The following is a 22627-nucleotide window of genomic DNA, read 5'->3' as shown; positions in this document are numbered from 1 at the left end:
ATTTCCCCCTTTATTGCCAGGTGTGAACACCATAATCACATTAAGGTTCAGTCCAAAACTATTCTGTACAAAGAGAGTCTGGTCCCAAACAAAACAAGTGGTTTATTTGACTCCCAGTCGTGCTCGCCAAGTTTAAAATAATCTGCAATCTGGGATGCCGCAGAGCACACAAACTTTAGAAGTTGCATAATTCTAGTAGCAGCTAGACTGAAAATGACAGAGGCATTTTTAAGACGTGTCCTCAAAGTCCATTCAGCATTCTGCTGGTATCATTCATTTCATATCATTTATTCGTTTATTTAACAGGGACAGTGCATGGCTCTCAGTCGTACCAGAATTAGCTACAAGCTAAATTTCATCTGTAGTCCCTGGGCAGGAACAAATAACATCAATCTAACACAAACAAACAAGCCTTTCAAACAGCAACAACAAAGTTTCACACTCTTAAAACAGAATACAACACAGAACAACAGCAAAAGTAAAGTCACAGTAAGACAAAACACGAAACAATGTTAAAATACAACACTTAAGAGATTGCAAAAAGGTGAAGTATCGGTTGCCCGGTATACTGCCCAGATAATTACCACCGTTAAGAGCAAATACCTCGCTGATCGGTATGAACGTTATTAGTTTGAAGGTAATTTTTCTCTGTGTGAACAGAGCAGAGCAAACAAACTATAGATGTAAAAATCCCCCTTGACTAAATGTATAATTAAAAAAATAGCTTCATAAAGCATAAGTATATATACACTACTGGTCAAAAGTTTTAGAACACACCAACTTTTCCAGAATTGATTTTTAAATGATGTACTCTGAAATGAATGCACATTTGCAACATTTAAAATTCTTTATTGAGCATGATAGTGCTTTGAAAGTAAAAAAAAGATTCAAAATCACATTTTATGTTGGACTAAAGGACTAAAAAAAGACACAAAATGACAAAAAAAGACACCAAAAGACACAAAATTACTTAAAAATGACCAAAAAAGACACAAAAAGACACAAAATGACACAAAATGACTTACAAAGACATGAAAATAATTCAAAAATGGACAAAATAGCCCAAGACTCCATAGAGTTAAGTTGTTAACCCATTTCTTGTTCCCTGAAAAAGGCCTTCTTGTATAATTCTGAAATGTACATTATTTTTCAGTTTTTGTTAAGCTTACCTTTTTTTATTTACCTCTGGCAGTTCACCACTTACCTTTGTACCCTTTCAAGCTGTTCATTTGACTTGAACTGCTTGAATTTCAATAAAAAACTGGAAAAATTGGGGTGTCCTAAAACTTTTGACCGGTAGTGTATATTATTTTTAGATGCTTTAGGGTTCACAACTGAGTGATATTTCTGTGTTTCTGCAGGAACTGTATCGCCTCCAGGGATCCTTATTGTGGCTGGACCAGAGGAAGCACCTGCTCTTTCCTCAGACCTGGGACCAGGTATGACACCTCTCCATTTCTATATACATCACCACAACACACACACACACACTGTCATATTGTATACAGAACCTGTCCTGCATCAACAAACTGACACTTTCTGTTTGTTTGTTATGGCTGAAGTTTTGCGTGCTCTTTAACCACCTTTCTCTGTCTCGCTCCTCTTTATTCAACTGTGTTTTTAGTTTGTTTTGTTGTGATTTGATTTATTTCTACTTTATCCTTGCTGTCAAGGTTGTTTTTCTGACAACACACGTATCAGACCACCCATAGACACGTCCCATATATTATTTATTTGGTCTGGAGGTCCTTGGTTCTATCTGTGTCTACTTTGAGCCTCTGAGTAACATCTGTGCCCTCTAAAGTAGCCTGTCACACAGCCTGTATATTATTGATTCAAGATGTCTGCTGCTGCTGTTAAACAATACTATGTTCTTTCACTTTGTTGTTATCAAGCGGAGGCCATATAACACTGTGTAGGTGTGTGACTGGGAGTTTGTTTCCCTGTTGTGCAACACTGTCTGTGTTATGCAGATACCCAGACAGTGTATTGTCTGGACGTGTGTGTGTGTGTGTGTGTGTGTGTGTGTGTGTTCTTGTTCTTCCTACATAGTGAGGACCAGAGCACGTTTTTAACCAACAGAGTGAGGACATTTTTGCAAAGTGAGGACATTTCAACCGGTCCTCACTTCTTTAAAGGCTTTTTTGAGATTTCAGACTTTGTTTTAAGGGTGAAAGGTTACATGATAATGATAATTAACTGAAACTGTATTGTGTGGTTACAAAACTAACTAAAATTATAGTGAAAATGTCCTTTGTTTTCGTCTTTGTCAACTTTTTTCATACACAATCAAGATGGATAAGACAGAGGAAATAAAGGCAAAATTTACTGTGACCTCTTTTAATCTCCCACCCAACAAATACCCCAAAACTAAACTAAAACTAGCAAACTCAGTCTAAAAAGTAATTAAAATTAACTGAATTTGAAAACAAAAATTGACAACGAAAATTAAAACCAAAACTAATGAAAAATCCCAAACTATTATTACCTTGCCAGGGAATTTACTTTTCCAATGAGGGCCCTCACAAAGATAGAAGTACAAGAATGTGTGTGTGTGTGTTTGTGTGTGTGTGTGTGTGTGTGCCCCCTCTCTCTCCTCCTCCTGCTACTGTGGTCTGTCTTGACTCACCTCCAGCCGCGGCTGCCTCCCTCCAGTGAAATCAAATCTCTCTTTAGTCGGGCTGCTGATTGAATTAGGCCTTCAAAACACAGGTGTAGTGCCAGCAGAACAGACAACATGGGCCTTCAGACCACCTCAGGCTGCCTGCTTATACTATTAAAGGCCTCTGTGTTGGTCTTGATTTGATTTACCAAGGGCGGTCAACTCGCCAATCGATTTTGCATTGAGTTACTGTGGATTTCCTCTTTGTGGACTAATGCAACCTCTCTTTGCAAACTGATGCCAGAGGAGAGCTCAGCAGTTGTTGTTATATAACGTTAGATTGTAATTTGGGCCGTTTCTGAGGAGGGGAAGTTTTGAATGCTTTGTGAAAATAGTTTTTGTGGGTGTCCCACTGGGAGGATAAATGGTTTTATGTTTGATTTTATTGTTGTGCGTATGAGTGTTGTTAATGTTTCTGAATGTCCCAGAGTGTTATTATTATTCCACAGCTAAATAAGATGTTACAAAATGTCTCACCTTCTTTTGCTTCTGCCAGTGAGAATATTGTGACAAAACAACTGTTTATCCAATTAACTGTTCTCAGGGCTGTTCTCCTTCACAGTTTGTACTCATACCTACAAATATTAATGTACTACAAACCATGTCATTGTGAGTCAGGAGGTGCAGCTTATTACAACCAGTACTGACGTTTATTGTTAGGCGGTGAGCTCTACACTGCAAAAAAGCCAACTTTAATTTTTTGGCCTAAAACAGTGATTTAATTTGGTAAAACTTGGAAATAATGTACATTATAATAATATATATACAATAATGTAAGTTAGCACAACAAAGGAAGCCAGTTGTCTGCTAAAAAACAAGTTGGTGAGTTGTTGTTACTTATATCTTTAAGTTGGGGTTCAAAACAAGGGACAATAGTTCTGCTAACTCTTATTTCTTTGTTGTGAAATTCGGTCATTAGCGAAAGCTAGCGGCTAACTGACGCTAGCGGCGCTGCTTGTTACAGCTACAAGAGTAGCCATTAGCGTATCAATGCTAACTCAAAATTGTGGTCACAACATTAGCTGACATTTCATAGCGGCGTTACAATCGTGCCAGAGAAATTCAGAGTTGAGCAAACTCAAAAACAAAACTTAAAATATTTAGTTTAATAGTCCAACTTAAAATGTTATCGAAGTTTGTTTTCAGTGTAGTGGCCTCAGTAATTATGACAAGAGCAAGGAGGAAGTGAGACTCGTCTCCCCTCAAAAAGGTTAATATTAGGCATTTGTACAGGCAGCAAAATAGGACTCACATTTACATTTTAGACTGTCCTGTGTAGCCATCTTGCAGACATAGTAGTAAGAAATGGTGAATGTGACACAGGGTCAAGAGGTCGGGAGAGAGGGGAGGTGGACTTTCACCCAGGAGAACAATGTTCGTGTCCCATGTGAAAACAGAAGTATATTACTTTTTTCGTAACTTCCATGGCTCACGACAACCTCATAACTATTTCGCTTCCAACATTTACCTACACTTATTTACTTTTTAAAGTGTCTTTCATAACGCTTAACCAGGAAGTTTTTGCCCTAGATCAGGTCAGTGGTTCTTTAGCCTAAATTCACCAAAAATGCAGCCTTTTTTACAACTGCAAACTGTACGTATAATGATGTGTGTCCTATTTTTAGAACACACCGCTGTACCGTGAGCCGCGAAACGCTCATTTTTACAAACGCTCATATGTGTTGTTATGTGTGGTATTAACCCATTGAAGCCTGGAAAGCGGATACGTCGTTTTGTAGTATTTGTATAAGCTCTCAAATACTTTTTGAATTTCATTTCTATCTGCTACAGAGGCTGAAAAATCTATTATTTAGTAGAAGTGTTGACACTTCGGTTGAATTTCCAGAAAAACTTCAGGTTTTAGGGGCTTAAAATCGCCCAGAGGTTTTACAGGCAGTTTTAGGCGTCAATGGGTTAATAAACTCTGTTCTGTCGTCTAGAATGGAGATCTTGTTGGAGGAAGTGTATAAATGACTGTGTATAAAGAGCAACAAACTCTGTATGGAGCATAATTTGGGGTGGATGAATGGGTCAAAATACACAGGACTCTTACCCAGGAGACCTGTGTTTGTGTTTGCCGTCAAAAGTTATTTACATAAGTAGTTATTTTACCCAAACCCTGATCTTTTTTTCTATAAAGTAGTTTTGTTGAAACCATATGTTTAAGATTGAGAATGTCCATCTGTTTTAAACAGCGACTGCATGCATTTGGTTATATTTTGTGAGCTATCATACAAACACACATTAGGAAGCGTTCAACTTTTTACCCATTAGTGCTCTGTTCAATTTCTTAGTGTTATATCTGATTCGATATATCTGATTTTAAATCAAACCATAATTTCTATTTTTATTATACCAACTGAGCTCATTCAAAATCTTTCCACATACCCTCTGGCAGCTGCAGAGGTAATTCTCCTGGTTTGGATTTATTGCAGTAAACACTCAAGCATCCATGGAATACACATATAGTCTTTATTACTTTCCTTTTTATTATGAAGTCTTTAAATATAGATCCAATGTGCCTTGGAGAATGTGCAGGAAATAAAAAAAACTGTTACAAAAAAACATGCACACAGACCCACAGGCACAGCTAATGTATACAAAGTAAATGACCCACAGTCCGTCAGAGGCAGCCAACCGAGCACAAAACATTATTCTTTATTAAGGTGACAACCCGCTGTTTGTTCACAGTGCACTTGGACTCATTTGTCACAGTGATTTCTAGGCTTTAAAAGCACAAATGTTGGCTGCGCTGCTGCCTGAGCCTTTAGCTAATTGCAGAATACTGACTTCTCAGTCACTTGTCCCAATGAGATTTTTTTTTGCTATGGTTCTTCAAAGGTTGTTTGTGGGCCGAATAGTAATTCAGTATAACAGCACTATTTGTGGAACAATGCACAGCTTGAAATGTTTTTTTAATTTTTCTCTTTTTTAATACAAAGTGTGATCTGTGGTTTTTACTCTCATTAGATCAGTAGTTCTCAACGTTTTTGAGTCGCGACCCCAAATTTAACATACATGTTGTCCGCGACCCCCACTCAATGAACACAATTTCACACCCACAGTTCAGATCACCCAAAAAAGAAACAAAATGACCAAAAAAGACACAAAATGACCAAAAAAGGAAACAAAATGACCAAAAAAGGAAACAGAATGACCAAAACAGACACAATATGATCAAAAAAGGCACAAAATGACCAAAAAAAAAGAAACAAAATGAACAAAACAAAACACAAAATCACCAAAAAACACACACAAAATCACCCAAAAAATAAACAAAATGACCAAAAAAAGACACAAAATCACCCAAAAACACACACAAAATCACCAAAAAAAGACATTTATGACCAAAAAGACTAAAACACATTAACATATGAACACTTTAACACAGTGGAGACAGAGCTGACTGAAGAATGATTTGGCGACCCCCAGAAATCATCTCGCGAACCCAATTGGGGTCCCGACCCCAAGGTTGAGAATAGCTGCATTAGATCAAACAAAGCATGTTATATCCATTTACCACAGTGTAATGTAATGCCTTTTGTTAGTTAAAAAGATGTTGGCCAGCACTCATGCTTTATTCCCCTAAGGTTTGTAACTTTGACTAAGCTCCCATTTCTCTAAATGTCCCTTAAATTATTACATAGACTTACATCAAGTGATCTGAGCATCTCTGCTGCCAAGTGCTCACTGCTACAATGGTTCCATACTAAAAGATTTCTGAAGCGTTTGGTCTCAAGTAAAAATCAAGTCTTTGTAAGTTTAAATCTAGTTCACTTATGTATGTCGGTTTATTAAAAGGAATTGTTTGAGTAAGGCCAGATTTAAATTTGTGAGGCAGTTATGTTAGTTACATGGTTATATTATTTCATAGCTTTGGTTCCACACAGTAAACTCAAAAAAATAACTTGTTCCCAGAACGTAATAAAATTCATGTTAGCATTAATTGGAGCATTAACTGGGATGTTAGTTTTGGCTAGCAAAAAAACAAAAACAAAATGTTTCTTTCTTACCTCAGAAAACTGAGCAGCAACTCCTTGGAGTGTCTGTTAGTCCAACCAAACGCTGAACAAGACATTTTTACTGAACAAAACGTTCAAATAAACTGTCATTAAGTGAAAATACAGTGAAAGGGTCAAAGTTATGAGACCAAATCGGTAAACGTCCTTTTTTACATGTATATAACGTTATATATAACTTTATTGACTCGTTGCCGTGGATACGCATTGCTCTGCTTCTCTCCTGATGACGGCTCGCCTTGTTAGTGACCTGTCAATCAAAGGTAGCCCCGCCCCAAATCATATGATTCTTTATCTTCTATTTTCTTCTAAATGGGGCCATTATTAGAACTATTGACATCAAATTGTCTTGAAGATGATTTTTTACTAGTGATTGAGACCATAATGTTGTCCTGAAAATTTTTTCTGAGGTAATAAATCAAGTGAGAAGTTTTCAAATTTTGCACTGAAATGAATGGGCAGATTTTTTTTGCAGCCAAACTAAGCACCCCCTACTGGAACTTTCAGTGAATTGCAGGCTTTATGCACTTCCTGGTTGGCCTCCATGCTCAGGCACGGAGATTGCCGACTGATCCAAGTCCTGTATTTTCTTGACCCGGTCAACCACATCAACCTCCTGCCTATGCGGACTTTGTAGCTCTTTATGCAACATCACCTGACTTCCTCCTCTGCTCCTGTCATAATCACTGCAGCGATAAGAGGTCGTCACCTAATTATAAAAATGAATATAGTGCATCGTAAAGCCTTTTTTTCCGAGGAGGGCCATCTTTTTTCCAGTCTTTATGCCATGCTAAGCAAACCATCTCCTGTCTCTTACCGTACCGTACATAAGGGGGAGTGGTGTTGATCTTCTTGTCTAACTAAGTGAACTATAGTGTGAAAATGTTGAACTGTTCCTTTATTACATATTTTATGATGGAGATCTAAATGTTGGAGTGGAAAATAGTCTCTGCCAGAATTGCCAGATGCCAGATTTTGAGGCACAAAATTACCACTATGTTAGTTAGACACAGTAATTATGTTGAGTACTGATTAGTCAGTGTGTGTCAACAGTTTTCCCACATCAGATAACCCACATTGAAATCAGGATAAAAGCCTTGTGTGGGTCTGGTTTTTGTGTAAATGAATTGGAAAATGTATTACATTATGTAATGATCATATATGCTGCTGTGTTATATCACTTAGTTAAAGGTATTTCTACTTATATGTCCTCATTGTATGAACTCTATAGCTATATGCATGCTCACACACACACACACACACACACACACGGCCTGCCCTTTGCAACTTGGTGCTGTTTTCTTTCTGATATGAGCCGACTGATTAAGAGCAGTTGTGTTTTTCTTTGTGAGCACCTGGTCTCTGTGCTGTTCTCATTTCCTCTCTGCTTCCCACCTCATCATATGTTTTTGTCCTTTGAGTTTTTCATGCTCCCCTGTTGCCTGAATGGGAAATGAGTTTTAAAGCACGGGGATAGACTTGTAGAAATGAGATATGTCATCATTTCTTCTTTTGTGAGAAAAGTTTGAGGTATTGTTGAACATTAACTTTCATGACAAATGGCTCTTACTCGAAGCTATAGCAGATTTTTCATTAAACCGATATGATGATCTCATGATATATACCTTAAGCTCCATATTAATGACTAAAGCAGATTTTCCTGCTCTAACTCGTTAATACTTGAAGGCAAGGAGTTTATATTTATGCCACTAATATCTAACTTGAAGACAAGTATGCTGACCTAGAAATATTTGTAATTCACTGCATGAATTAGCTTAATTAATGACCCTGTAGGCATAAGCGGTTATCTTTGAATTATAATGGTGATTATTGCAGGATATTAAGCCGCTCAAGGGCCTCTTGAGTTCTTCTGGTGTCTTAATGATTTTTCTTTTTCCACTGTTGTCAAAATAAAAACAAAGATTTCAACGGTCAAAGTGTTAAAGGAGCTTGTAGAGATATACGCTCCCTTGTAACTTGTCCTCTGCTGTAACATTGAGATAGTTTTCCTCTATCAGAGTGGATCTGTGCTGTGTGTCAGTGGCCGAGTATCTGTGCCTCCGTGTCCTCTGATTAATGACTGTGTCTCTTCTCCTTCGCAGACTGCCGTTCGAGCAAGATGTTGAACAGGGAAACGTGGCCCACTTGGGTGACTGTGACGGTAAGAGAAGTGATTCTCAGTCTGTGTGCGTTTGTGTGTGTGTGTGTTTGCCCACAAGTGTTAAAGCTAATAGCTCTCTCTTGTCTTTGCCCAGATCCTTACATAACTTGTGTATCTTCAGGGTAAACAACAAGACAAGTAAAAGGAGAGGAATAGCCCGGTAGTTTTAAGTTTATACAGAGGAAATCCACAAATAAGCACAGACACAAGTCCCAATCCACCTCAGTGCTCTGTAGTTTCTCACTTCTCCCTAGAGTACCCAACAAGATCCAACACCAAGACAGTCGGCTAGTCTCGCTTTGTCTCTGAGCTGGCAAGAAAAATCCCTGTGTATGTTTAAGCTAACTTTGTTCTTCTCACTGTTTACTCTGTCCGTACTTGTATACTATCGTTGCTTTGGTCTGGTAGGTTTTGTTGCATATACATGTGGTTAATTATATTCCATTCCAGCTTGAATTCCCCTTGATGTCTGCTCTTTTTTTCCTATTTCCATATAATTATGAAAATAAAAGTGGTACACAGCAAAGCGAAATCTCTATTCTAGATACACAGAGGTTTTGGATACTCCCATGACGCCCCCTTCTCTTTGATCTGAGCGCTAATTCCAATGCGTGCAAATTAATCCTTTGCTTCTGAAAGTTCCCCGAGTTCATGTGCCATGCTCCCTGAGAAAAGAACAGATAAATATTGCATAATCGGAACCCTCGAACAACTCTAATCCTGTTTCAGATGGGCGCTCTGTTTGATGCTGCTCTCTCAGATCAGGTCCTCTGACCGCCAAAACCACGAGGGGAGCCTCAGTAACTGATGGCTGATGCCCACTATATGCATGATGAAGTTAAGGTAGTTATTTGTCCTCATCGAGCACATGTGTAGCCCCTTATAGAACATGTGGGGGGATCTTATTAGAGCAGTTGGTCCTGCTCTGAAACAGAAACCTTAAATATACCAGAGGGGTTATTATATTTAAAACAGATCACGTTGTGCATGCATCCTGCTTTTGATTCCTGTAACTTAGTGTTTGTAAAATAACATGAACTGGGAAAAAAATCTAAGATGTTTTCTCTCCACAAGGGAACTACACTCCAGCAATAGTGTTGTGCAGGAAGCTTGTAATTAAAAATACAACTTTTATGATTATTACTCTACTCCTGTACTACTCCAGCGGGTTAGAGATGAACATAATTACTCTTGCTCAGTGCTAATGGAGTGTTTTATAAGCTCGCGTGTTGGATGTTCTTATTTTACTTGTTATGTCTTGACCTGTGGTGCAAGGTCCTGGGGTCAGAGGAAGTAATGACAGTGATTCTGGAGGCAACTTTCCACTCACTGCACACTGTAGATCACCACCGCACTGTTTTAATAAATGGGTTATATGGTAAATAATAGATAAATAAAATGGTCTAATCAGTTCTTTTAGTTCTTAGCCAATGAAAGAACTCCATCACCTCACATACTCTCTCTCTCTCTCTCTCTCTCTCTCTCTCTCTCCCTCTCTCTCTCTTATTTCTTGCATTTTTATGCCCCGCTGCATGCCCAATGCAGCCTTATGTCAGGTGTGAAACTGAGCGTTGTGGCAATTATTCTGGATGGCTTATTCTCCCTGATTCCAGCAGCTTGCCAATTTGAATGTCTTATTATTCAAACAACTATTTCAGGTCATTGTGAGTCATCAGCTCACTTTCATATTTTTTGTCACTAAACAAAAGATCTCAAAATTCCAGTACAAATGAAAAAAACAGACAAATTGATGCTAATTTTCTGTTCCCCCTGGATCACACACTGGACAAACAATGTTGTTCTCCCAAAGCAACATACAGACTCATTTGTATAAGAGAAGGCAGCTGTTATACAATTTCACAATCGATTGATTTTTTATTTTTACAGTTTTCAGTAAAGTCATTTAACTACATCCACAATAAGTATAAACATTTGGTGTACTAGAGACATTTTTTCTTGTCATATTTTTTATCATTTTCTCCCATGAACTCTGGACGACCAGACTAAGCAGCCATCTCCAGGGGTGAAAAATGAAGCCAGCCAAAAACTACAGTTCCTCAACTGGCCACTTATGGCTGGCCCCAAAACGGAGTCGATCCCCATAGACTCCCATGTTAAAATGCTGCACTTACCAGCATAAATAAACATGTTTACAGCCTTGTAAATTTAAAAAAAAGCCACTCCCTCGCTGGGAATTCTCTGGACAATGACCTGCTCTAGTCACACATGGACTCAATCAGACGCTACACAGACTTTGTACATGGGAGCTGGCGGGGTAAAGTCAGTTTATTGTCCGGTCCAGCTGATTCACACATCGTGTTCACACGTACCTCTGGCTGAACTCTAGATCAGTTCAGGGTTGCGGTGCATGTGTGAATGTGTGGGCTTTGTGAAACACATTTTTCCACAGAGATACACACAGTGGCGGGTCTACACAGGGGCCCACAGGGGCCACTGTGAAGAAGCCTTTGGCCCCTGCTGTGGCCCCTGTGTCAGATTAATAATAAAATGATCAATTTATAACAATGAACAATGGAACAATTCTAAACTTTTTTTTGTTCAAACAATATCTCATTGTACACAAAAGGAACCCAGAATGTGAGCATTGTATAATAGTTTAACTCTCTGGAGTCTTATTGGGCTATTTTGTCCATTTTTGAATTCTTTTCATGTCTTTACGTGTTTTTGTAAGTCATTTTGTGTTGTTTTTTTTTGGTCATTTGTCTTTTTTGTCATTGGTGTCATTTATGTGTCTTTTTTGGTCATTTTGTGTCTTTTTTTTTATTTTGTGTCTTTTTTTTGGTCGTTTGTGTCTTTTTTAGTAATTTGGTGTCTTTTTTTGGTCACTTTGTGTCTTTTTTGTCATTGGTGTCATGTATGTGTCTTTTTTTGTGTCTGTTTTAGTTATTTTGTTTTTGGTTATTCTGTCTTCTCATTTTGTGTCTTTTTTGGTCATTTTGTCTTTTTTGTCATTGGTGTCATTTATGTGTCTTTTTTGGTCAATTTGTGTCTTTTTTTAGTTATTTTGTGTCTTTTTTTGGTCATTTTGTGTCTTTTTTCCGCCACTGGATACACAATCAATCTTTTCTAACTAGTCTGGGCAAAGCACCAGTAGGCTGTATACAACATTTCCTATACTGCAACTTGATAGTAGATGTGACAAAGCTCCTTTCACAGTTCACAGTCAGTGACTCAGATATGTAGAAATGTGTGCAGTGCGCCTTTAAACTGGCCACAAATGTGAACATAAATGTGTGCAGCGGCCTGATGGCTGCTCCTCCAGGAACGGTGTCAGATAGAGATGTACTGTCCTGCTCTCTGGCCCTGCCTTTGAGGAATTTCTGAGCTCTGAGGCATGTTTGCTCCTGCATCTGATCCAGTCATGAAATATGCCTGAGCTGAACTCTGTTGACGGAGGTGAGCTCTGTTGTCTCTGGATGAAGGAGAGAGCGGATGGGTTGGCATGGCAGGAATGTGAGGCAACATCTATCTGACGGCTGCCACCAACGCTTAGACGGCACTTTGTCTCAGATGTTGTGATGAACTCGGCGCTGCGGCCTATCTTTTCATCATATCTCCTTTTTTATTTGACACTTTCATTGTCTCTGATATGGATGCCTTCCTCAGTGTTTCCTGTTTCTAGTTAACACTGAGTCCATCTTTCTTTGTCTTTCTGTAAGACAAAGATTCTTCCAGCCATCTGCAAACGCAATATTCAGTTAGAGGAAGACAGAGAGGCGCAGCTTGAGCTGTTATGACAAACTGTCACTGACACCGTTAAGACTTTGAAAACTGCCTCTCTATATGAGTCTGTCAGCATCTTTCTCTGTGTTTCTCACCACGTGCCTCATCCTTCACATACACAGGACACATAATGTACATTTGTGTACTTACAGATGCACACAGAGTGCTCACACACACCAACACAAACACTTCAGGGACCGGGATTGGTAGAACAGACTGAAGGCTTTTGGTTGCTGAATATTTCATATCTCTATATTGGACTCATTCCACCTGTCTGTATCTTGACCCAGCAGATGGGAGGTGAGATATGGTCTAGCCCATCTATCTCTCTTTGGGGAAATTCAGCAATCTCATTTTCTCCCTCCCTTTGCTTACTTTTTTTCTTGGAGAGGAGTCTCTTTCTGCAGCTGCATGTCCAACTAAATTTTCACTCTCTGGCCTACAGTCACAATCAAAGTTCACACTTTCTTAAACTGTCAATGGAAACAGCTTTTTAAATCTGGATTTTTAATCAAGATAGTGGTCAGGCATGAGGTAACAGGTAAGGTAGAAGGACTTCCAAACCTGGGGGTTGAGGTGACTGAGTGGGTGACATTTTCTTTAAATGTTTCAAAAGAGGAAAATATATGAGTATGAAGTAGATCCAGTGAAACATTTTCCTAAAAAATTGTTTCCTCTAAGTTGACAATGGTTCTATGACTGAAACATTGTAGTTATGTAATAAGTTAATCCTTTTTGAGCCTCTTCAGAAAGCTCAGACACATACAGTATGTCTGGAAAACATGGCCATTTGAAAATGAGAACGAAATTGGCTGTAATTTGGATGAACTGGCCCTTTAAGGATGTCGTTAGGCTGGTTATATTCTGTTTTTAAAGAGGAAATTATGCTAGCTTTGCTCTGCAGCTTGTCTGAAAAAGAACAAGTCATTATTGTGGCATCGTCTTTGCTCCTCTGCTGCTCCGGTGCCTCTCCTCTCCCCCTTCTTTCATCTCTCTCTCCAGTCCCAGCCAGTGCAACACTGACTTCAGAGCAGCCTTGTCGTCAGACCTCAAAGGGAGATGGATGGACGGCCTTACTTAGAGCCCAGCTAACTGCCTTCCCCTTTCTCCTTAGCCAGAGAGAAGCGGCTGCTGGAAGGAGAATCGATTTTCATCTCTCCTCTGGCTGATGGCAGTCGAATAGATATCAAGGGTGATTCTGCAAGGGGAAAGGAATGGGGCTGCGAAGAGCGAGGATGAGGATGGGGGGGGGGGGCAGCTAAATCAGATCAAGGAGTAGAGAGCAGAGCGAAAAAGAGATTGAGAGATCACAGGAAGAAGGCAAACTTTGAGGATGGAAAGGGTGAAACGGTTCAGGGGATCAGAAGTGCGGAGTCATGAGGGTGAATCAGAAAAGAAATGGAGGAGAGGACAAGGAGGGAGGTCAGAGGAGGAGAGAAAGGCGAGGTGGTGGGGTAATCACACCAGGGTGAGGGTGGATGAAGGCTTTGAGAAAGGTGGGAGGTGCAGGGATGGGTGCTAGGCTGGGCCGCTGTGACAAATTGACTGAGAGTGCCACCGGCGTCTCCCGTGTCACGCCGCTGTCACTGGCCTCCTCAGCGGGCTCGTGGCCAAGCTGTAACTCTGCAGAGGTGACATGAGCCACCTGCCTCACAGCCTCTTCATCTTCTCTCCTCGTACATCATGGAGATGCTGCCCTTCTCCTCACTTCACACCAGTTCCTACTTATTTATTCCGGAATCATTCAGTTCTTCTTAATTTGTCATAAAAGTCGACGATGACACCATTGCTGACAAAAAAGTGTTTTCTGCAATGTCAGGAGACCACAGTGGGAGATCAGTCAAATTATGGAAAAACTATATGAGGAAGTGGAGTGTAGCTAAGGGTATTGCTTTGTGGTTATGCATGGCTTGTTTTGCATTTATTAAAAAACAAAGATCACCCCCCAAACACACACACACACACACCAATATTAGTATGTAGAGACATGCCGTTCCTGTAAACCCGCTCTGATCAAAGCGGAGCTTGGAAGCACAACGTCTAATTGAGACGATGTGTTGTGGGGAGAGACACTTTGATGAAAGAGATGAGGTCAGAGAAATAACTGGGTTCAATTATGTCTGTGTGTGTATAAGTGTGTGTGTGTGTGTGTGTGTGTGTGTGTGTGTGTAGGTCTATTAGCCTACGGGTTTAACTTTCTCTCAGGCGCTAAGCAAGCTAACTTTGTTATTGTTTGGTAATTTTGTGGGTCCAAACAAACATTTGCGCTGAGGGGGGTGGAGTGACGCAGCTGTTTGGCATGAAACGGTGCATTTCCACCTGCTAAGACCACATTTTATTGCAAACACATGCACAAAGAGCAGCTTTCAGGGCTTTAATATCCGAGGTGCATACACAGAAAATCCCGAAACGTTTATGTATTTCGAGTATCACCTCTTTAACGTTGACATTTTTCAAACACACATCAAAAGAAAAGTTCACAGTGCAATATTTCAATGCCTTCGGGATAAACTGTAAAAGTTCTTTCCAGCTCCACTTGATTAAATACCTGTAGCAGCTGCAATAAAATGTTTGTTCCATCTTTGTGCGATGTGATCTAATGTTCATATTTACATTCAGGTCAAACAATGTGGGTTCATTCATCAATTATTCAATTTTCTGACACAACAACACAGAGATCTGGCGAGAAATGGAGGCATTTGAGGCATATTAAGAGAGCTGAATAAACATGTTGTCTGCAGTATACATGTTTTTTGCGATGCTGCATCTCCTGAAGACCATTAGGAAACTGTCATACCTGACATGATTGGCCATTAATGAAGCCTGCCCAGCCTTTATGTGCTGATATTCGCTTCTTCGCACAAATAACGTATTCATTTCTCTCTTTTTCATTCAGCCAGGACTGCCGTTGCGCCTCTGGTCTCTAAAATAGCAAAAAATTAGTTGGTTACACCCACTTGTGCACAGAGTTTGAGCTAGCATTTCTGCTTGCAGGAAAATAGAGCCATTAATGTCTGTGTGTGAGCTGTTGTGTGCCCTCTAAATTAGAGAGCTCTTCACTGTGGACAACTCAGCCAGCGTGACAAACTGCAGCTGGATTTATGCTAGATTCTGTTTTAATGATGTTTGAGCAGAACACACCACGCTGACAGAAACCACCTAACTAACTCTGAACTGCTCTGGTGTGTGTGTGTGTGTGTGTTGGGGATGTGTGAACGTGCATGTGACAGGTAATATAAACCTTCTCCGTAAACAGTGTAATGAGTCAGATTTGGTCCAGGCGTCGACAGACGGTATAGGATGTCAGATCCACTTACGGCAGGTTATCGCGACGTGTTGATTGGCGGGCTTTCAGTTTTTCCAGGTCGTGACCCTAGCTGACAGGCAGCTCAGTTACAGCATAAAGTGTGGGCTAAATGGTCTGTCAAACCTCCAACATCTCCTTTTTAATTTGCCACCAGGGTCCGTTAACTCTAAAGGAAAAAGATTCCTACATCCAAATCATTTTTGTTGGGATCTTGCAACAGCTCCTGAATCTCCCCGCAGCAATGAGCTAAACGCTCATTTTATTTTGGTGTTTGCACAGACAGCTCATCAGCTAAAGTCAACGCTGTTAAACCAGCCATCAAATAGGAGTAGGAGGCGGTGTGTGGAGGTGTGTGTGTGTGTGTGTGTGGTGCTGGAAGAGACACGTCCCGCTTCATCACGCTCCCTCGTTGTTCCAACTCAACACTTTTCTCAAATCTCTGTTTCCTCCACGTTGATAAAAGTCCAGACGCTCACCAACACAAACACACACACAAGCGCTCGCACTCGCACGTACACATTCGCCACCCGTTTTGCTGTGAACTCACTCAGTCGTAATGACATAGCTAGTGTTGCCACAGTGTAGCTACAGATGGAAGCAATTATGGTGCTGTGAAAATATTTCCTGAAGAAAGGCAGTGTTTTGACTGGTGGAACAGCGGGATGCAATCACTCAGTAATTGAGGTCCACTGAAACATCAATGAGGCAAGGCGGAGTGGAGATTCCTTGTTGTGGCGTCATGTTAGAGTCGATGACGGTCACCGCATGCTCTGTCTTTCTCTCTGGTGGTTGTAATGTTGCGAGGAGCTTTGTGCGGGAAAGAAAATTTGTTGGCAAATTTATGGCCGTGGTCTCATCCAGTTCCATCCTAATTGCTGCGGTTTGGAAAGGGGCCCGAGTCGAGGCTTAGAAGGGGGAGACCCATAAAGCCGACACAGTTTCTTTGTATTTACATGGCAGCTAGTTAAAGCACAAGGTCTTAAGTCTGCTGATGATAAATGTGTTGCCCTGTAGTTTGAACCCCCACAGAGAGAAAAAGACAGACAGGAAACGAGAAAGAAAGAGAGGAAGGGGGGAAGCATTCGCCACAGTAGTTCATTTTTTGTTTGATGCGGTCTCCTTTTTCAGACAGAGAGAGGGCTCTGTAACCTTGACGCCCCAGTCGTCCTTCCTCCTCTCCTAACTCCCTCTGCTGTCACTCCCGCAAGTCAGACACCAGTGGCAAAGAGAGAGAGAGAGAGAGAGAGAGAGAAGTAGAGATAGAGGAAGTGTGGTGTGAAGCTGTGCATCCCCAGATGCCAGACTCACACATCTCTCCCACCCTGAGGAGCTTCTGAGAGGCTTGAAGAACAGAGTTGATCCCCTCTGTGAATACCAAGGCTTGGCTGATGAAATATGAGGACCTATGCGCCTTATAACAATTGACGTTGTGTGTGTAGTCGGGCATTGCAGCAGAAAAAAGGGAAGTGAAATACTGTATGGCGTATGTGCAGTTTCTCAGTGTAGAGATTTTTTTTTAGCAAGCTCTAAGAAGATAAGAATAGCTGCCTCAGCCTCTGGAAAGCTCGGCGAGGTGCGAGGACTCCTGAAGGGCTTCAGCTCTTTCATCTAACTTCTTCCTCTGAGTCCTCCCTCTGCTCCTCACATCTTCTTCTCAATAGCGGGAGCCTCAGAGAGAGCCTTGAGAAACACAAACTGACCCCCTCAGTGGGCCGCGGGTCCTCGATGATAGATGTGTTTGTGCGTGTGTGCAAGGTTGGCATCTATCAACAGGTTGAAGGGAATTTTTGGGTGGTGAGGGTTTTACACATATAGCTTGCAGTTACTGATTTCACTAAAAAAATACACCGAACTTTGAAGAGAAGCCTGTCAGTTTAAACCAATAGTCATCTTGTTTTCATTATTCAGAAATCACTAATTTCTGCCGTTTACAATAGACAAGGTCCTCTGGCGACCTTGACAGTTCAGAAAATGTTTCTGGTAATTGAAAATGAAGAGGAAAAATATGGAGATGCATTGCAAATGCAAATGAGTTGCTCATTATGCAACATTTCCTCTGAGTAATTAAAAAAACATCTTTAAAAGAACAAAATAAATACAGATATATTCCTATATTTTAAAAGCACATTTGACCCCTATGTATATCAAATCAGTTTGCGTTTTCCAAGGTTACATAAAGTGTGATTTATTAGTGAGAAAACGTCAAAATACATTGCAACGCCCACACGGTGTGGTCCTTAGAAACTTTTCTAATAAACATGCAGTACTTAAGGCCCTGTTTTTCTCAGTCATCTTTTTTCTCTCAGCTGTGGGGTTCTGCCCAAACACAAACATTTCCACCAACGATGTGAAGGTTTTAGTTATTTTTACACAAGACATTTCTGCTGTTGTGTTTGTTTTCTGTGCTCGGTTGGAGAAACGTGATGTCACATATTTTTACATATGTTTTTTTCACTCAGAACTTTAAGTTTCAGGAGAAAATAAATAGTTTTCAGGGGCTTTATGTCTGATATTAATGCTGTCGCTCTGATTATTCAGAAGGCTGCCGTCCTGATTAACTGTAATTGCGGAGCACAATTACTTTGCTTGATTGCAGAGGTTTGTTATGGTCGACAAAATCTAGTTAAATGTTAATCTAAAACCACTACAATTGACTAAAATCCAATGACTAAAATCTGATAAAATATATTTCATATTTGTCAAGTACTTTACTTATGAGGTACCTAGCCTTTACTTGAGTATTCATAAGACTAAGTGTAAGTGTGTGTATGGGAACATGATTGGATAAATGTGTTGTCTGGGGTGTGTGTGTGTTAAAAAGCTTGAAAAATAACAGATTGGCACATCAAACATTGTGTGAGGAAACCTGGAGCCTTTGTACACAGAGCTGCATGCGAACAGCACCAGCTGAAGGCACCAGCTCTACTCACTATCTGCAGAATTGAACAACAGACAGTGGCATTTAAGGAATTTGGCTGAATCTACACGCGAACACACAGAGCTGATGAGGAATAAGGGCCTCGGGCAGGTCCGTGGCCGCTGCTGAGTAATAGTTGTCCAATAAAGAGCGGGCAGGACCTGGAGGCGCTGTGTAATGCCTCAACAGAGAGACCTGCAGCGTGACATCCAGAGTACTGTAACTACTCTCTACTCACACCACTCTGGATTGTTTTTGTGTCTATCATTCAGACAGAAATCGACCATGGTGAGTTCCCCTAACTCCTTGCATCAAGCAACACTTTTCCTCCTTTCTGCAACACATCAATAACACTACTGCGCTTTTTTCACAGTCCCCCTCTCTCTCTCTGTTTCACTCTGTCACACTCTCTCTGTCTCAATCCCTTTCTCTTTCACTTCATCTATGTTTCTCCTCCATCTAACACTTCCTTCTTTGTCACTTCTCCCAGCCTCTGTCTCTCTTCCCTCTCTCTCTGTCCGTCTGTCCTTCAGCATCTTCCTATCTCTGTCACACGCACCTCCTCAGTATTGATCACCTAAAACTCTCTTTAGTGTGGGTCAGCGGGTGGTCGCTGTGATTCTCGGCGATCGTTCAGCACAGGATGTGTCCTAATGCCGTGTCCACCTGCGAGGATTTAACCTGTGTCGTGGCAGAGACATTTCATTAAAGGTGGCTTGTAAATTAACAGAGCAGGAGGGTGGCTGAACGAATGAGGCGAGGGTAGTTTCAATCAGCCACCCAGATGGCGTGCAGCCCCGACATGAGACCTGATGGTTTAATCATTTTGTTAAACCCTCAGAAATTTGTTTCAGGAGCGAGTCCAACACTTTAGCGCTTGGGGACTTAGCATAAAAACAAATTGGCATGTTTTTTTAGCTGGTGGGCGCATGGTATAGCACCGTACATAGCTCTAATGTGATATATGGACGTAGCATGTGAGAAAGATTAAGTTGAAATTGCCTGGTTCATGATTTGGGAGTGCGAGATATGAGCCCTCTGGGCAGATAGTTAGACTAATGCTATGCGGACCTGCTCTCCAATTTATTGCCTGTGACATGTTTGTGAATATTTATTATTGCTCTCCACGGTTTGCTTTTGGCTTTGCACCTAAAATGAGAATATCAATTACCAAAGGAAAACACAGCCAACTCTGTAAGTGATAGTATATAGAGAGGAAGAGGGTAAAAACTGAGAAACATGAACGTATACACACATGCACTCTCATGCGTACAAAACTGTCTGCAAAACAATTTATTTCACCACAGTGTCCGCCACAGCCCAGTTGCTTTGTTTGGATTGGATGCAGCTGAAATGGCTAACAGACTCGCCCTTGTTAAGCTGCCTCTCGCTAAAGGTTGACCAGATTGGGGAAACGAGGTCCCCTGATTTAATTGAATCCACAAATTCAATGAGGAACATTCCTGACAGCAACACGTGTGCATAGGCTGTGAAAAACATTTATGGGCAAGAAAGAAAAAAAAAAGCTGTAGCTTTTGATTACATGGCAGCAGGAGGGAGTCTGCAGCCCTTCCCTCTGATAATTTTAACACACAGGGCTCAATCCAAAGGCTTACCTCATTTACCCCAAGCAGAGATTTTTCTATGGGAAAGAAACCAATGTGAGGAAAGAGGGCGAGAGTTAAAAATTAAGATACGCTGTGTAGCTAGAGGTGGAAGAGAGGAATGTATGGGCAGCAAGAGAGTCGTGCAGGTATGTAATTATGCAGTCATCATCTGACTGAGCCAGCCAAAAGCCTGATCTGCCTTCGCTAATAGACCCAGCTGAAGACCTGAATCTATTGAGAGCAGGTTTTGTGCTGGAGATTTTATGGAATTTTAATTGCAAACACATGGCTGTTGCGCATAAATGTTTTAACATATTGATCGGTTTGGCACGTCTGACTAGCCCTCAGGAGTCGAGGTTGGGTTTTTTTTAAATGTATTTTTCTTTTTTTTAACCAGGGAGTTGTGCAGAACTCTCCAGCAGCCGCCGAGCTCTAAAAAACACTGTCAGTGAAGGACTGTAAATGGTTTTACAATCATCCTGAGAGTAAACACAGTTTACAAGCAAGCAAGGTTTAGTCCGAGTAAGGAGCTCTGCAGCGTTCCTGCTTCTTTTTAAAGCGCTTTAATTCTCCTTCAGTTTCTTTCCATCCTCGCACACGTCAGTGGTAGCCTGACAAAAGGTGTGCTACTGTATATTTGTGTGTGAAAGAGAAACAGAGAGATGCAAGAGTGGAATTAGAGAGTCAGACAGACAGTGTATGACAAGTAATGGGGATGGTGAAGAAAAGGAGTAAGACAGCAGGAAGGACGAAGACGTGCTAAAAACAAGAAACAAAATAGTGCCTGCAGTCTTTCAATAGAGAAAATGGAGAGGAGGATAATGAGCAAAATCACTGAGCCATGGATGCAGGCAGCGCACACAGTCACTTATTAACACACACACATATTCATACATCTATACACACTTTTTCACGTGCTTTGCCGCGTGCATCCCTGCCGTCACCGCGTGCATAAACACATTAACATGCAGAGAAATGGTGGATTCTGGAGATGAAAGCCCCTCAGATCAGTGGCTGAACGCTGACACAGTCGTAACCTATCAGGCTCAGAAGTGTGTGCTCGTGGCATCGACAGGTCCACCGGGAGGCTGTGAAGTCTCTTTGTTCTGTTTTGATGTGCCGCGTTTCTAATACATGTATTCCAGCTCTCAAACTGCATAAAAGTTCCCTCGCCTGGCTTTTGATTAAGGAACTTATCGAACTGCAGGAAGCCTCAAATAGTTCCCGATTTAATTTGTTAACATCTAAATTAACTGAAACCCGGCAGACTAATCAAAAACTAGAGTAGCAAGTTAGCAGCGGCTTCTTGATGCTGTTTAATGTTGCATACGTTGTCTTTTAAATCATTTTGGTTTACAACATGGGTCTTATTTGAGAGTTTTGGTCATCATGGTTGATAATAATAAGGGTTGGTTTATGCTACAAATTAATTACTTCATACAACATGTTTTCTGACCACAAAAGTTCCAAATAGCTGCACTAAGGAGCCTAACACAGTGTTTCCTGCATGGTACGGCTGTGCTCGACTCCACTCAGGGTACCTGCAAAACTGCTGTGACACTCACTGAATGCTTTCATTGGCAATCACACAGAAGAATGTTTGTACTTTGTGAATTGTACGGCAAAGTCTAAGGTGTAGTTTAGCAGGCTGACATTTATAAAAAAAACTTTGGCAAGTGAATAAAACAATTACTGTTGCTATTGATGGTACTTTGCTGTCGCTGGTTCAGCTCCGGCTTGTGGCCCAAGTTCTAGTAAGTGGTTAAGGATAATTGATGAAAAGATGGATTTTCAGACAGTCTCTCCTAGAAGACATTCATAGTTTTGCACCCAAAATAATGAAATACAAATCTTTCTTGTTCTCTCACCTCAACACAGCTCGGTTTTGGAAAGTGCATGTGCAAAATAAAGACACAGGTTGATTTATTTTTCATAGAGCAACTTCATTTGATTCGATTGATTAAATCAACTGATTTAACTTTCTTGTTGTACTTGTAGTTGTGAGCACACATAGGGATTGAGGCCTAAAGTGCACTCACTTTTGGTTTAACCTCCAAATGAAGTGCTGTATATCGTTGGTTCCCAAACTTTTTGGTTTGTGACTTTACACAGCCAAGCAGTGCATACTTGCACCCACTCATCACAAGTTGCTTATTATTATGAGTTGTGAACAACTGCACCAAAAAGTGATGTTTCCTTCCACATTATTA

At 40.7% G+C, this 22627-nt stretch overlaps 1 protein-coding gene across 1 annotated transcript in view; it reads left to right on the top strand.

Moving 5' to 3' along the window:
• sema6bb (sema domain, transmembrane domain (TM), and cytoplasmic domain, (semaphorin) 6Bb) overlaps positions 1-22627 on the top strand; it is a 154122-nt gene that overhangs the window by 122318 nt on the left and 9177 nt on the right. Inside the window, exons 15-16 of the mRNA XM_059340848.1 lie at positions 1362-1439; positions 8784-8842. Coding sequence (XP_059196831.1) covers positions 1362-1439; positions 8784-8842 — 137 coding nt within the window. The remainder of the gene's footprint in view (positions 1-1361; positions 1440-8783; positions 8843-22627) is intronic.

This window comes from Centropristis striata, chromosome 9 (assembly GCF_030273125.1).
Source record: "Centropristis striata isolate RG_2023a ecotype Rhode Island chromosome 9, C.striata_1.0, whole genome shotgun sequence".
NCBI classification, from domain to species: domain Eukaryota; kingdom Metazoa; phylum Chordata; class Actinopteri; order Perciformes; family Serranidae; genus Centropristis; species Centropristis striata.
The sequence above is the reverse complement of the archived record's forward strand: the minus strand, read 5'-3'. Positions and strand labels throughout refer to the sequence as shown.